The 16,579-nt window shown below is 31.8% G+C and overlaps 1 protein-coding gene and 1 long non-coding RNA gene across 2 annotated transcripts; one reads left to right on the forward strand and one right to left on the reverse strand.

Moving 5' to 3' along the window:
* Positions 1–4,779: 4,779 nt before the first annotated feature.
* LOC6031889 (equilibrative nucleoside transporter 2) lies at positions 4,780–15,474 on the reverse strand. The gene is made up of 4 exons (XM_038255864.1): positions 14,737–15,474; positions 9,188–9,479; positions 8,569–9,116; positions 4,780–5,426 (listed from the first exon to the last, which is right to left on the reverse strand). The coding sequence occupies exons 1-4, from the start codon at positions 15,028–15,030 to the stop codon at positions 5,112–5,114; spliced, it is 1,449 nt and encodes a 482-aa protein (XP_038111792.1). The 5' UTR covers positions 15,031–15,474; the 3' UTR covers positions 4,780–5,111.
* Positions 15,475–15,726: 252 nt separating this feature from the next.
* Positions 15,727–16,285, forward strand: LOC119767439. The gene is made up of 3 exons (XR_005277514.1): positions 15,727–15,915; positions 15,972–16,090; positions 16,149–16,285. It is a non-coding gene; the product is annotated as an uncharacterized LOC119767439 (long non-coding RNA).
* Positions 16,286–16,579: the final 294 nt, after the last annotated feature.

Consider the following 16,579-nt stretch of genomic DNA (forward strand, 5'->3'; position numbering starts at 1 on the left):
TGATAACAAGGAAAAATCAACTTTTTCTATCTCTATGTGCCTTGTGTATAAAAAATTTACATCTTTACTTTGAAAAACGATCATCGGAAAAAACCTACATCTATTATATACATACTAGTCATGAAATGGAAAGGAAGGAAAGGAAAAAAAAACAACAAATTTATATTATCACTCAACACATTTAGGCGTTAAACACCCAGTTGAAAACAATGTTGCTAGCATATATTGGATAGCATTTAAAGAGTAAAAGAAAACATAAAACAGAGCAAAATCGATAACACCATTCCACAACATGTGACGCAAGTAAAATAACAACTACTTTTTATGAGTGTTAACCATTAAGTGATACCCACCATAACCACCAGCAACAACCAAACTGAACCACTCTCACCGAAAAACTTCCATCCATCTGTGTGTAGACGAAAAAGATGACGAAAAAAAGAAAACATTTAAAAAGTACACATCTCACCACATCTCTCTTCTTATGATTGAAGTGAACTTTTCTTCCTTGGTCGAATCGAACTTCAACTGAAAACAGTACTAAACAACTATACTTTGGGTTTCAACCATCAATGTCTCTCGACTTTTTTCTACCAAAAAAAAGATAGGGGCAAATACAACTAAGAAGCAGCTAAGCGGATTATATTAGTGCAAGCACTGTCTGTACATTTTCAAACTACGAAAACAAAACAAAGAAAACAGTATCTAATTGTGACTAAAGAAAAAAAAACAATTTACCAACAAGCGAAAGGCTTAAAACAATTGTACAGCATTGTAAACAATAAAGGAAACAGAACAAACATTTGCATCTTGGAATCAAACCATCTTGGAAACAATCAAGCGCAACCGCAAAACACTAACCTAACTTGGCAGCAAAAGCTCTTCTGAAGAGTGGCAATAATATAAGTACCACCACCACCATCAGCAACACAATATACTAGAAAGAAAAAAAAAAACAAACACACACAGCAAGTCTCTATTTAGTGAATTTGATTAGGTGTTGACTAGTATTATGGGAAACTTGGCAGAGGAAGAAATAATTATATAAAGAAAAAAAAAACCACTATACTAACTTGAGAAGGATAAAAATCTCGTAAGAAAAACATATTGTTGTGATGCAAAACAAGAAAAATCCCGTATGAATATATACACATCAAATAAACTGGAACTTAAAAGCGGAAACGGGAGAGAGTTTTATTGCTGATGGGTTTATTTTCGTTTAAAAAACTAGCTTTTAATAACAACATAATAAGCGAATTTGCGACTATTGAAATTATTATCATTTTAGTGTAAATATTTTTCCTAAAAACTAAAAACTAAAAACTAAAAACTAAAAATTAAAAAGTAAAAAGTAAAAAGTAAAAAGTAAAAACTAAAAACTAAAAATTAAAAAGTAAAAAATAACAAGTAAAAAGTAAAAAGTAAAAAGTAAAAAGTAAAAAGTAAAAAGTAAAAAGTAAAAAGTAAAAAGTAAAAAGTAAAAAGTAAAAAGTAAAAAGTAAAAAGTAAAAAGTAAAAAGTAAAAGTAAAAGTAAAAGTAAAAAGTAAAAAGTAAAAAGTAAAAAGTAAAAAGTAAAAAGTAAAAAGTAAAAAGTAAAAAGTAAAAAGTAAAAAGTAAAAAGTAAAAAGTAAAAAGTAAAAAGTAAAAAGTAAAAAGTAAAAAGTAAAAAGTAAAAAGTAAAAACTAAAAACTAAAAACTAAAAACTAAAAACTAAAAACTAAAAACTAAAAACTAAAAACTAAAAACTAAAAACTAAAAACTAAAAACTAAAAACTAAAAACTAAAAACTAAAAACTAAAAACTAAAAACTATAAACTAAAAACTAAAAACTAAAAACTAAAAACTAAAAACTAAAAACTAAAAACTAAAAACTAAAAACTAAAAACTAAAAACTAAAAACTAAAAATGTTAAAGGGGACAAAATGTTAAAGGGGACCAAAAAAGACATATTTTGAGGTGCAAAATCCGGTTTAGGAGATATGATTTTTAGGATTCCTTTTATTTTTGGAGAATATCGAAAGATCTGGATAAAAAATATTTAAAAAAATCAAAAAGCAAAATCGAATTTCGAATCAACAATACTTTACTTTTTTATAAAGTATATCTTTTTCAAATTATAGCTACTTTTAGTTATGAATGTTCGTTTTTTAGGTTTTTTGAATTGAAAAAATATTTCTTTAAAAAAACTGGAACAAATCTAAAAAAATTCTTTCTGGAACTTTGAAAAAAAAGGAAAATAATATATTTGAAGAGCTTTTTTTCAAATTATGGAATTATTTTTATTAAAAAGATCAGAAAATTTCACAAAAGTTCCAACATTTAACATTTAACGGACCAATAGGGGAAATATGCTCATTTTAAGCCTAATAAGCGGTCGTGTTTGAATGATGCTGGATAATCTGGATTGTTCCTTGAAATTCACTAAAACCAAGTACACCAACGAGTAGAGCAACTTTTTGTTAACATTTCTGTTTATTTTCAATTTTATTAAATGTAATATTTCAAAAATGCATTCTAATCAGTCGAGTGCATTGGGCTACGCCCATTTTTCTATTTTCAGCTTGGTTTTTTTTCTTCCAGCGCTCTTTTGGGTCTGCTTAGTGCTGCTAAAATTGATAAAATTTTAAGCGAACACTCACGAAAAGTAGCATTTATAGCGAAAGTTTCCTGGCAGCACTTGCTCACTCTAACAGGCGCTGCACCAGAATGTTGGTAGTGTTAGTGGCCACCCTTTGTTCTTTATTTGCCTTCGCTCCTCGCTCGGTTTTCTTCAGCTTTCGATTGGAATGTGTAGTCGAAATTGAAACGTCAAAAGGCTTAGCGCGTTTGTTTTTTTTATGGTGCTTGCTAATAATTTACATTTTTCGGGATTATTTTCCAAGTGAGTGACTAAGTAATGATTAAAAGAACATGTTGCCGGTAGTTGGAAGCAATTTTATATCTTAAGCGCTTTGAAATCGTTAGCGCAAATGAAAAGATATTGATGACTACATTCGTTAAGCAGTTAACCTCTGATCTTGCGTGTGGATGTGTGTGCCACCAAAATGATGAGAAATGGTCTCGCAAAATAGAAATTATGACCCAAAGTGCATTAAATTTGATCTTTTTGGCCAGTAAGTGGCATACATTTGCGTGCTTACTCGAGTTGCCGGTATGTTTATCGCCTAAATAGTATTTTTGGAGCTTTAATCGAGCATCAAACTCTCCATATGACGAAGATAGGTGTTTGATTAGAAAGGGTATATTTCCCCTAGTCAGTTGAAAATTATAGGCTAATCAGGTGGCAGAAATACATATTTATCGATTCGAATTCTTTGTGAGGCTGTATCTCAGCGAATAATTTTCCAATGTTCAATGTTACAAAGAGAGAGAATAATAGGATATTTATCAGCATTTAAAAAATATTTATAAGCTCAAAAACAAAAAAAAAGAAAATGAGTACTTAAAGTAGTTATAACTTGAAAACGTTACATTTTATTTAAAAAAAGAAGGAAATCACTTTTCGATTGCTAATTCAATTTTAATTTTAAAAATGTTTTTAATCATTTTTTCTTTTTTTGTCCACATTTTCGAGATATTCGAAAAAATAAGTATTTTTCCACGCCATACAAAAAAAGATTTTTTCCAGATATGTGTTGCACCATAATCCATTTTGTAACAATTATTTCTCGAGAGCAAGAAAATTTAAAAAAACATGCCGAAATTGCAAAGGAAAGAGGAGAGAAAGTGAAAAAGCTTATATCTAGGTCACAGGTTTTTTTTATCCTTGGTAGATGAGCTTGATCATCCGCTTCCCAAGGGCCAAGAATAGTTCCGCCTAGTTCCGGCAGCTCCGAAACCGCGTCATCATCTCTCTCGCGACAGCAAAGAACTCCGGCAGGGTAAAGAGATCTTCCCCGGTGACTTCTTGTTTTCTTGTTTTTTCAATGGCTCAATTTTCACTTTAAAAATATTAAACCTTGGAAAACATAACCTGAATAAAATAAAGTTGTGGTTGGCACGTGATGAAAAGTTTATTTGAAATCGACTTAAACTAAAAATAAAGCAAAATCTTTCAAAATATCACTTGACAAATTTGGCATTCCTAGATTTACCTGCAAGCTCAGAATCCTGGTCGTACCGCCCCACCCTCACAAGATTTCAAAAAATGTTTCACGCAACTTCTTCCGAATTCGTGTGAGTTGGCGGAGATTGACCCCGATTCAATCGATCAAAGTAAAATTTTTGCAAGGACTTCGGATATGTCGAATAAAAAGAGCAAAGAGATTAATTTTCCAACATCATAAGAAATCGCCAATCCCTGGAATAAAATGATCAATTTCCATTGTTTTCAAACTGATAACTATGAATCTAAACAAGAAAGGCTGCAACAAAGCGATTCATCCGCACTATTGATCTACCCTGCACGCAGTTCAAACTGACTCTCATCATCAGATCACGCACGTGCCCAACCAACAGACGCAAGATCTCCCCCGTCCAAATGTGATTGCCCCTTGTCAAACAAAGGCGCAGCGCTTGTTTAACAACAAACAACAACTGGGCAACTGGGTCGTGCACTAGCCCCATATACGGACGAACGATCAGACGAAGTCTGATGACGATGACGATGCTTTCATTCTTTCTTCCGATGCGTTTCTTTGCGGTCACTGCGCTTCGTTGAATCACAACGGAATGATGCAACGTTTTTTTTTTACTACGAAGGAACTGCTCTGTCTTATCATCATATTACGAGCAAAAGCAAGGACGTGTGATATGAGAGAGTGGAAACCATTTACGCTTGGAATTTTCAAGTTTCTCGTATAGAGAGAATGTATAATATAATAATGTTCTACGATTAAAACGACTTTCTTCGTTATATAACTTTTTTTCCTAGTGTTTAAATAGTGTTGCTGTGTATGCTTAGTGGCGTAACTTAGAGTGCTTATTTACTTTGTATGACAATAGAACAAATCTGGACGATTTACTATCTCCACCCTTTTAAGAACTAATGATAAGTGTTGATCGAGAACCCTGTTGTGAACCCTGCGCCTGTACCAACGTAATATCTTAACACAAATATCGCAGATCTGACCCGATGTCGGAGTCACCACCCCGAAAACAAATGTCTCCTCACTTGATCATCTCGATAATCATATAACTTACCGTTGACCCACAAGCCAGCCCCACCCCGAGGAAGGCCGCCATCATCGACGAGGCCATTTCCTTTTCCTGCTGGTTGACCGATTTGGGCGCCCCGATGAGGGCGATGTTTGCGATGTACCCGTTCGAGAGCGCAAAGCCCGCCATCAGCGCCATAAAGATGTAGTCCGAGTGGATCATGATGGGAAAGTTGTGGTGCGGTTGGATGTTGCACAGCAGCATCGTCGGCACGAACGCGATCCGCGCGATCGTCATGATGCTGATCAGGAATGGACTGTGGGAGGGCTGCAAAGAGGGGAAAAATGCAATTTGAAATTATTCCTTACAATTTGACTAAAAAATGATTAACGCCTAAAAAGCGTCGATTTATTTTGTAAGATTTTTGTTTGTCATAGTTTTTAACAGTTCGAAATTCAATTTTGTGATTTTAACACATCGATGCCTCTGAGCTCTCTTCTGATAACTTCATGTGAATCCCAGCAAGCTTAGTACAAGAGAGCACAGAGGCATCGATATATTATTACTAATCTAATCTAATCTAATCTAATCGAACACAAGCGCAGCCAGTCCGCAGAAAGCATCCTGGAAGTACTTGTGGTTAGATTACGCCCCAAGTCCTTTCTTGTCAATATTAATGATTGCATTACATCGGAGTAACCCCGAATATGTATTGCAAAAAATTAGAGCGGCCAGGTCTACTGCGCCTATTTGAGCATTAAATGTAAAAAAAAATTCTTAAAGCCTAATTTGAAATAATGATAAACAAACATCAAATAATTAATCTATTTAATTACAATATTATCATATGACCTCAAAATATTTAATGAGTTTTAATATGTGAAAATAAATTGACCCAAAACACACAAAAATATGTTGATTCGGTTAAAATTCAAAATAAATAATAGTGACTTACAGTTGAACATAAACCCAACCAATTACACTTTTCTTTAGTGATTTAAACACTCAATTGGCCCAGAAAACCAGATTTTAATATCAAAAACATTGTGGTTTTTGGAAAAGAGCTGCGCTATTTCAACAGGAAATTTTCCAAATTTCTAATAAAGCCTTTATATTTTTTCCCTTAATTCCAATCAGTTTGCGTGCTTCAGGAAAAAATGTTCCCTGAATCATTTTCCATAAGAAAATGTATGAGCTGTACAATAATCATGTCCACGTGGACTAACAAAATAAAATTGAAATAGGCTCGAATCACGTCTCATAGGAAAAAAAATTCAAAAACTTCAAACGATGATAATTTATTTTTTCCCCACGAAAGAATTCCGTTCACCCATTAATAAATTATTAATTTATTAAATTATTAAATTATTAAATTATTAAATTATTAAACTATTAAATTATTAAATTATTAAATTATTAAATTATTAAATTATTAAATTATTAAATTATTAAATTATTAAATTATTAAATTTTTAAATTATTAAATAATTAAATAATTAAATTATTAAATTATTAAATTATTAAATTATTAAATTATTAAATTATTAAATTATTAAATTATTAAATTATTAAATTATTAAATTATTAAATTATTAAATTATTAAAATATTAAATTATTAAATTATTAAATTATTAAATTATTAAATTATTAAATTATTAAATTATTAAATTATTAAATTATTAAATTATTAAATTATTAAATTATTAAATTATTAAATTATTAAATTATTAAATTATTAAATTATTAAATTATTAAATTATTAAATTATTAAATTATTAAATTATTAAATTATTAAATTATTAAATTATTAAATTATTAAATTATTAAATTATTAAATTATTAAATTATTAAATTATTAAATTATTAAATTATTAAATTATTAAATTATTAAATTATTAAATTATTAAATTATTAAATTATTAAATTATTAAATTATTAAATTATTAAATTATTAAATTATTAAATTATTAAATTATTAAATTATTAAATTATTAAATTATTAAATTATTAAATTATTAAATTATTAAATTATTAAATTATTAAATTATTAAATTATTAAATTATTAAATTATTAAATTATTAAATTATTAAATTATTAAATTTTTAAATTTTTAAATTATTAAATTTTAAATTATTAAATTATTAAATTATTAAATTATTAAATTATTAAATTATTAAATTATTAAATTATTAAATTATTAAATTATTAAATTATTAAATTATTAAATTATTAAATTATTAAATTATTAAATTATTAAATTATTAAATTATTAAATTATTAAATTATTAAATTATTAAATTATTAAATTATTAAATTATTAAATTATTAAATTATTAAATTATTAAATTATTAAATTATTAAATTATTAAATTATTAAATTATTAAATTATTAAATTATTAAATTATTAAATTATTAAATTATTAAATTATTGAATTATTAAATTATTAAATTATTAAATTATTAAATTATTAAATTATTAAATTATTAAATTATTAAATTATTAAATTATTAAATTATTAAATTATTTAATTATTAAATTATTAAATTATTAAATTATTAAATTATTAAATTATTAAATTATTAAATTATTAAATTATTAAATTATTAAATTATTAAATTATTAAATTATTAAATTATTAAATTATTAAATTATTAAATTATTAAATTATTAAATTATTAAATTTTAAAATTATTAAATTAATAAATTAATAAATTATTAAATTATGAAATTAATAAATTATTAAATTTTTAAAAATGAATTGTAATTTTACTGCTTTGTAATTATACATATTTCTAGTTGGTAAGTTGGTAACAATTTCTTTATGTAGAATTTTTCATCTGTAGCATTATTAAATGTTTGAATTTATGGTGTTCTAAATTTTCTAAGTCATCGATTTTTTTAATTTTAAAATTATGATTTTGTGAAACTACATTTTTTGAATCCAAGTGTTTTTGATTTTTCAAATAAACTGAATATAAAATTTTCAAACCATAAACTTTCTTAATTATTATTTTTAGAAATTTTATAGTTTTTCAGTTTTTTTTTACTTTTTTTGTATTGTTTATGATTTTATTTTTTTTACAAATTGGTTTTTTGGTATTTGTATTTTTTAGTTATTTTTTATTATTTCTTTATTTTAAAATTGGAATTCAAAAATGTCTTGTGTTTCTAAATTTTAAAGATCTAGATTTTTTAATTTTTGGATTTTCTGCCAGACAGTTTAATAATAATTTTTAGGCTTTAATCTTTGGTTAACGTAATTTCAAGCAAAAACTAGTTTGTGGTTTTCAGTCGCATTCCAATGAGCAAATCCAAATTATCGGATGTTTTCATCAATACTTTTTGCGACTCTTGTGTGTTTTTTTATATGGAGTTTGGCGTTCCGAGCCTTTTAACATTAGTGTCCGTCAATGTTTTCATCAATAATAAAAATAATGATATTATTTAAATATCAAATCAACATACCCATTCAAACATTCCGGCGCACACCCTTCCAATGTAATCTCCGGTATTAAACAGCAGATAGTTCACCACCGGCAAAAAGTACACATCGTTCCACGGATGACCGCGGGTTTGCGACCCCACCAGAATCGTCACCGCCGGATAAATCGACAACGTCGTCACAAACACCAGCCACTCGGAAAATCCGTACAGCCAAATTTTCCTCAACACGCCCCAAAACGTTGGCTCCTGGCGCGGGAGCAGCTCTCGCGTGAGTCCGTCCACGTCCATCGAGCTCTTCATGAGCGTTCGCGACGCGGTGTGGTACTTGAAGAAGAGCGTTTTCGACATTACGATGTACATGATGAGCGTTAGTAGGAGAACTAGCGTCCCCACGATGAAGAACACAAACGCGGTGGAGGTGGGTGGAGCTCCGAAGCTGAGCGCTAGAATGTCTGCGGCCGCAGAGAAGATTCCTCCGAGGGCCTGGCCGCTGACGACGGCCGACATGTAGTCCGAGGAGAATTGGCCTGCGATTCCAAACAAGCCACCGGACATTGTGGCGGAGAAGGCTGTTAACGAGAAAAGAGTTGTTTTGTAAAATATTTCACCGTAGAACTTGGCAAACAAAAGCATGACTCACCATTGACGACGACCACGGAGGCGATCGTGATGAGAAAGAACTGGTCCTGCCAGCTGTCGGTGTCGATCAGCGTGAGGGCGGTGGTGCCGATGAAGATGGCAAACATTAGCACCAGCGAACCGACCATCCGCACCGGGAGGGAAATGAGGTGGCCGAAGCCGGCGTTTAGCAGCAGGAACAACGTGGACGGGATGGACGCGGCAATGTTCAGGTCGGACTGGAACTCGATCTGGCGCGGCGTGAGGACGGACGAGTCGTTGGCAGTTACGTTGCGGAACTTGTAGTGCCAGTACTGAAGAGAAAAGAAGGGAAAAAAATGAAATGGAGGAATGGGACCATCCATAAACCACGTGGACACTTTAGGGTATGGCGATTGTCCAAGCTCCATACAAAAAGATTTGTTTTGTATGGACAATTGTCCATGAACGGGGGTACGAGATTCCCAAAAAAGTGTCCACGTGGTTTATGGATGGTCCCAATTGTTTCAGTAAGCAAATGTTTTTCATTGCGAATTTAGATATAAAATATACATTTTCTACTTGCTTTTTTTCGAAAAACACTTTAAAAAAGCGCTCATAACGACTTGTTAATAGTCAACGCAAATTGAAATATTGTGTCGTTTTAATGCCAATACAAATTATTTGAAGTACTGATTATGGCCAGCAGTCACAAGCTACAGATTAACTTTTGGCATACTTGGCCTAATTTTGCAACTCACTCCATTCCGAGTAGTAAATCATTCAATAAAATAATGGAATAATTCAACCATACCAAGTTAAATTTCAATGCTTTCACTAAGACTACATTTTTTGAAAAGTTTCGAAGTAAAATACGTACTCAAAACTGTTCACAATATACCGCTTTTCAAAAAAAAACTCAAATTTTCATAATTTGCAATATGGGTATCAAGCGAAACGAAATTTTGTATGCTTTTTCACTTTATATAAGTTTATTTTTGTAAAATATATATATTTTTTTCACATATTACCATATTTTCCGAGAATACACATATTTTTTTAGTTTGCAATATGGGTATCAAACGACGCAAAATTTTATATGAAGCATACACAATTTGAATGTTTGCATGAAGCATGCCAAATTTCGATACGTTACCCATATTACATATTTGAAAAATTTGAGTATTTTCGAAAAATACGGTATTTTGTGAAAATTTTTAATATTAAAAAAAAACTAAATTGAAAAATAAATTGAAAAAGCGTACGAAATTTCAATTCGTTCGATACCTATATTGCAAATTATGAAAATTTGAGTGCTTAAGGTAATTTGTGAAAATTTTAATATTTTCAATTAATAAGAGTTATTTTTTTAAAATACAAATCATAAAAAAAGTATTTTGGAAAAAATACGGTATTTTGTGAAAATTTCAGTATCTTTCAAAAATAAAAATCTTATAAACTGAAAAAGCATACGAAATTTCAATTCGTTTGATACCCATATTGTAAATTTTGAAAATTTGAGTATTTTCGAAAAAAACGGTAATTTGTGAAAATGTTAACATTTAAAAAAATCTAATAAATTGAAAAGCGCATGAAACTTCAATTTGTATGATACCTATATTTCAAATTATGAAAATTTGAGTATTTTCAAAAAAATACGGTAATTTGTGAAAATTTTAGTATTTTCAAAAAAAAAAAACTAAATTGAAAAAGCGTACGAAATTTCAATTCGTTCCATACCTATATTGCAACTTATGAAAATTTTAGTATTTTAAAAAAATACGGTAATTTTGTGAAAATTTTAGTATTTTCAAAGAAAACTCGAATTAATTGAAAAAGCGTTCGAAATTTCAATTTGAAAAGAATTGAAATTTCAAACGTTTTTTCAATTAATTAGAGTTTTTTTAAAAAACAAATCATAAAAATTGTAGTATTTTCGAAAAAAAAACGGTATTTTGTGAAAATTTCAGTATTTCCCAAAAATAAAAAAGCATACGAAATTTCAATTCGTTTAATACCCACCCATATTGCAATTTATGGAAATTTTAATATTTTCGATAAAATACGGTATTTTGTGAAAATTTTAATATTTAACAAAAATTCTTTACTAAAGTGATTTTTTTTTCAAGATTTCACTTCGTTTGATACCCATATTGCAAAATACGGTATTTTCAAACAATTTTGAGTACATATTTTTACTTGGAAACTTACTACATTTTCAAAATATATATTCTTTCCCAAGTAACAATTTTAAACTTACAGGTTTTATCATGGTTCTGGAAACCCTCATACGGCCTAAATATGCTTTTATGGCCTACTTAAAACCTAAAATGTTACTAGGGTTGTGAAAGCACTGAAAAAGATTTTAAAAATGAGTTATTAGTTTTAAATTTTAGCTTGGAAAACTTGTTAAACGCTGTAACTCTACATAAAGCTTAATTTGGTCCTAGAAATAACCCGAATTTTGGGGTAATGTGCAGGGTGGCCACTCAAATTTTATTTTCAATGTTTCGACATTTTTGGATAGTTTCTAAAATAAAGTATTGTTAATTTTTACCGAAGAGAATTCCAACTCGTTTTAAACTGTTCAAAACAATAAATTATATTATTTTTTTAAAGCTTTTGAAAAATCAATGTTGTTCCCTGATTTATAACCTTTCGAAAATGTTTGCAACGACCTGAAATTAAAGAAAATGTTTAAGTTTCGTAACTTTTTAAATAAAACACACTTGAATATACCTAGGAAGTGGCAAGAGGAAGACAAAAAGAAAACATTTGCAAAAAAAATAATCAACAATGATTTTTTAAATATTCTATTTTACATTTTTAATGTGATGATCTAGTAAAAATAAATCAAACACAGTACTTGTTCGGTTACTGGGCTGAACGAAAAATAACGAGGGGACCACCGATGCATAACATTTTTCTGATGAAATATAACAATAAAACTTAATCAAATTTATCAACAATGCTTACTTTTAATATTTCTTTAATTGTGACTTTTCACCAGGAGGCGTGCTGCTCGGCACCTTCCCCGCAGATCGATCAGCGTCAACGGCCAGCCTGCAACGTGGGACGACGAAGTCACGTACCTGGGAGTGGTGCATGACAAGAAGCTAAAGTACGACAAGCACGTGAACTACATCATCGGGAAGGTGGATCGGTCCACCAAAGCGCTCTACTCCCTGCTGAATCGGCGGTCGAAGCTGAGCATCAAGAACAAGTCGCTGGTGGTCAAGTGCATCATCCGTCCAATGCTGACCTACGCTGCTGCGGTCTGGGGCAACTGCGCCAAATCGCACCGTAAGCGACTCCAGGTGAAGCAGAATAAGCTGCTCAAGATGGTGCACAACCTGGACCCGTGGTACCCGACCGACGATCTACACAAGCTGGCCGGCGTCGACACCGTCGACGCAAGCATCGAAAGGGCAACGAGAACCTTCAGAACTTCGTGTGGGATGTCAACGAATCCGCTCATCGAAGCACTCCTCCACCAACAACTGTGATATTAGTCTTTAAGCCAAACATAGATCTAGGGTTTTTTCTCAAAAATTATTTTCCCTAAAAGAACACCCAGTTAGCAAAATCTAAACGTAGAAATATGTATCCTCCCTGCAAAGGCTTATGAATTGATCTCAGTTGAAAGGTTCTCCAAATCTCTGAATTGCAAATGTAACATCCTGGAGCAGAACAGTTAAATTCTAATAAAAACACAATTGAATTTAATTGTGACTTGAAAATAAATAAAAGTTTGAAAAAAGTTTTTTGAATTATTGAACATGATTTTTGCATCTATTAACCCCTCAGTCATTTCGGTTTGTTTAGGGTTTTGACGTTTGTCTCCTTTTTAACTAAGCTACGGCCCAGTTATCGAGCACCCAGTTAAATAGCAGCCTACTGTACTAGTAAATCCATTCCATAGTATTAATTTAGATTTTACTTTATTAATGAAATATACTGCCGTTCTACGCATAATTGTCCCATGTTCAAAAAAGTGCAACTGAGAAAAACGCGATTGAAATTTTTCGATCGATTTCTGTGTTTATACGCATAATTGTCTCGTGGGTCCCTGTTAGAACTATCTGTCCCTAATTGCCCCAGTTAGTAGTTAATCACTTTTACTTGTGATCCTCTTGCTATAGAATAGGTAAACACGACATAATGCTTTGTCAAATTATTGATTCCGGGGAAGAAAATACTTGGTGGGACAATTATGCGTAGAAGTACAACGATGGGACAAACAGACTTGGTGTTGTTTTTAATGAGTTTCCTAACAAAGTACTTCATTTTATGTGTTTTTCTAAAAGTATATGTCAAATTAAAATTAAAAATGACAAAAAATCGGAATCGATCAAAAATGACATGGGACAATTATGCGTAGAACGGCAGTATACTCAATCTAAAAAAATAGAATGGAATGAGACTTTAAAAAAATGTTCTTAGAAATTGAAAACAAAATCAACAGTTGGAAATACTTTTTCAAAAAAGTATTTTTGAAATTCTCCGGTTTCTACCTTTTTGTGGCGAAAAATGGCAAATGGCACCAAACCATAAATCAATTTTATTTATATTTTTGATTTGGTTCAAACGTTGTGGGGTCCTTCCGTATGACCAAAAAAACCATTTTGTATCATTGGGTCAGCCCTTCAAGGCTTTATACAATTTTGGTAGCTGCCCATACAAAATTTATAAAATTTGAAAATCTGTAACTTTTAAAGTCGTTTTCTGATCGATTTGGCGTCTTTGGCAAAGTTGTAGGTATTGATGCGGACTATTTAGAAAATATAGATACACGGATTTTTTTTTAATTAAACTTTTTAAACATTTTTTTATAAAATCAGTATTTTATTATATGGTTTAGGGGACAAATAACCGCAACCTTTGATTTTTTTTAAATACATAACTAGAAATTCTAGTTTTTTTTTGAGTTTAGTTTTTAATGAAAAGTGCTTCACAAATTTTCTTATAAAGTGCACCGTTTTCTAGATACAGCCACTAAAGTTTTATGTTTGATTTTGACTGAAAAATTCAGTTTTTTTATTTTTAAAATAGTATCCACGATTGTCTTTTCGTAAAAATACTTTTTTTCGAAAGGTTCAAAATATTTTCAATTAAATTGTCTAAAAACACATTGAAGACTGGTTACTGAAATACAGCGAATAAAAGAAAAAGAAACAAGAAAATTTATATTTTTAAAGTTTCAACATAACATTCCAACATTTTCTTTTGTCAATGTCTCAGTAACTAATGGTCCAGTTATCAATCTTAAAAAGACAAAATTTTGTAAAATTTTATGATCATTTTAAAATTTTTGGAATCAAGTCAAACATTTTGGAAGGGCCAGAAAATCAATATTACGCCAATTTAAAATGTTTGTGGTTGGTTGGTTCACATAAGTAGTTTGCACTTGATGGAACTAACTAAAAAACCTGGGACAATATGAATTGAAAAAAAAACAAATGAGAGAAAAATTGAATTTTAAAAACAAAAAAAAACAATATCGCAAAATCTTCTTATTCAAACCCGTCCAAACTCACTTGATGAGCAAATCTGCTACCTATAATTACAAATCGATTTCCCCCACGCACTTACCTCCTCCGACGTGACAAAGAAGTTCCACGGCAGCAGCGTGGTCATCCCGAGCAGGTAAAACACGGCATAGTTAAAATGGTACTTGTCCACGGGGGCAATCCGCAACCCGCCACCATCATCCGCCGTCCTTCGGGCCGTCCTCGTGCCCACGACGGCCGTCGACGGAATCGCATCGACGGAGCCCGCATTGATCGAACCCGCATAATTCGTTTCGTCGTAAAAGGTGGCCTCACTGTCGTCTTCCTCGTCCTCCAGCAGCAGCGGTCGATGGGTTGTGGCCGTTGCGTAATCCATGGCCGCTGGGTTCCGGAAGCCGTGGCCGTTACGCCCCCCAAAAGATTAGTTTTTGTTATTTTCACGAGGGCAGGCGCCAACATTAACACCGTTTTCGAGAATATACGGAACTCATGCCATTGATAACAATCACCTTTTTCAGGTCATCAAGATAACACACAAAACAATAACAATCGACTGATAAAGGTCAGAAGAGGAAAAACGCAAAAAAGAGTTAACTGTTTATCGTGCAACAAAGCAAGCACTGACTGACTGACTGGACACTTTCAGCTGACTAATCATTCACAAACACAATCACTGGAAGAGGGGGACGGCAGTGAAAGGTTTCTCCTTTTTTCTGAATAAATGCGATTCAAACAAACGACTATCAACGACTGGGGCCCACAACACTGGAGCAGATTCGCTCGAGAGCCTCCCCGAGGTAGAGGAAAAAAATGTAAATAAGCTGAACGGGAACGCACGCACACACCCAAAGGAAAAAAAATGTAAACATCACACGAGATGACAGTTGCGGAGAGGGAAGGGATGCCAGTTTGAGGGATTTTGATCGGGGTTGGAGGTTTGTGTCTTGGGTGGAATAAATATTGGCTGTGATTGGCTGAATTCCGAGGAGCTGATTTTGTTTACACAATTTCTACGCAGACATAGGCAAATCAAGTAGCCGAACTGGCCTGTAAAAACCAGCTGTTTCCCTGTTAGACTGAAGTCCGGCGGTCGTGCGATTCGAAGCGTTATCCCTCGATGTCGATTGTGTCCTGCCATTTTCGAGCGTTTGTCGTGCATTTCATCGAATGTCAAAGGTGACATCTGCAGTTCGTGTTGGTACTAGTAGGCTACGCAATTGGATGACAGTTCATTTTTTTTTTCAAAGTCCACCACGAAAAGGTTATTTAATAAGTTAAAATTAGAAATAATTAAAACAAAAAGCATTGTTTGTGCAGATTCCGATGCGTCAATCCGGAAGGCGTGCTGTTGAGCGATGGGTTCGATGCTCAAATACAAAGCCAGCGGTTTCAAATTCAGGGACTTTCTGAACCAGGAAAACGGTAAAATGCAAGAGGTAAATTCAGAATAGCTTTTTGGTTCTCATCTATTGCTGACTCGAATCCTTGTTTCAGGAATCTAAATTTCCAAGCAACTCATCAAACTTCCATCATCCAACATCCAAAAAGTTTTTGGCACCTCGGATTACCAACTTTTTCAAGAACTTTTTCTTCCAGTATGGCCAAGATTGTGGATTATTTGTTGTAAAAACAGGATAATAAAATTGTATTGATCAACATTTAATTATTTTCATTTAAATAACCCAAAAATCCAAAACGAGAGCCCCCGACAATGGCAGGACAATCTAAATAACAAAGTCGCCCGAAAACGGCCCGACAACGGCCCGTCAACGTCGATTTTCTCAAACGTCGATTTCGACGATCGTCGGACAAAGTGTTGCATATACGCACGAAAAGGGCCCGAATTCCGTCGGACAAACCGACGGAATTCGGGCCGTTTTGTCGAGCCGTCCGGCGGTTTTCGGGCCGTTGTCGGCCCGGTCCGT

The sequence above is a fragment of the Culex quinquefasciatus genome, chromosome 2 (assembly GCF_015732765.1).
Source record: "Culex quinquefasciatus strain JHB chromosome 2, VPISU_Cqui_1.0_pri_paternal, whole genome shotgun sequence".
In the NCBI taxonomy this organism is placed as follows: Eukaryota; Metazoa; Arthropoda; class Insecta; order Diptera; family Culicidae; genus Culex; species Culex quinquefasciatus.

Bases quoted from the DNA above. Each gene is read 5' to 3' on its own strand.
- LOC6031889 (XM_038255864.1), bottom strand. From the start codon at position 15,030: ATGGATTACGCAACGGCCACAACCCATCGACCGCTGCTGCTGGAGGAC. The intron at 9,117-9,187 runs GTGAGTCATGCT...TCTCGTTAACAG, and splicing joins CTCCGTGGTCGTCGTCAATG to CCTTCTCCGCCACAATGTCC. The intron at 5,427-8,568 runs GTATGTTGATTT...CCCTCTTTGCAG, and splicing joins GCGCCGGAATGTTTGAATGG to CCCTCCCACAGTCCATTCCT.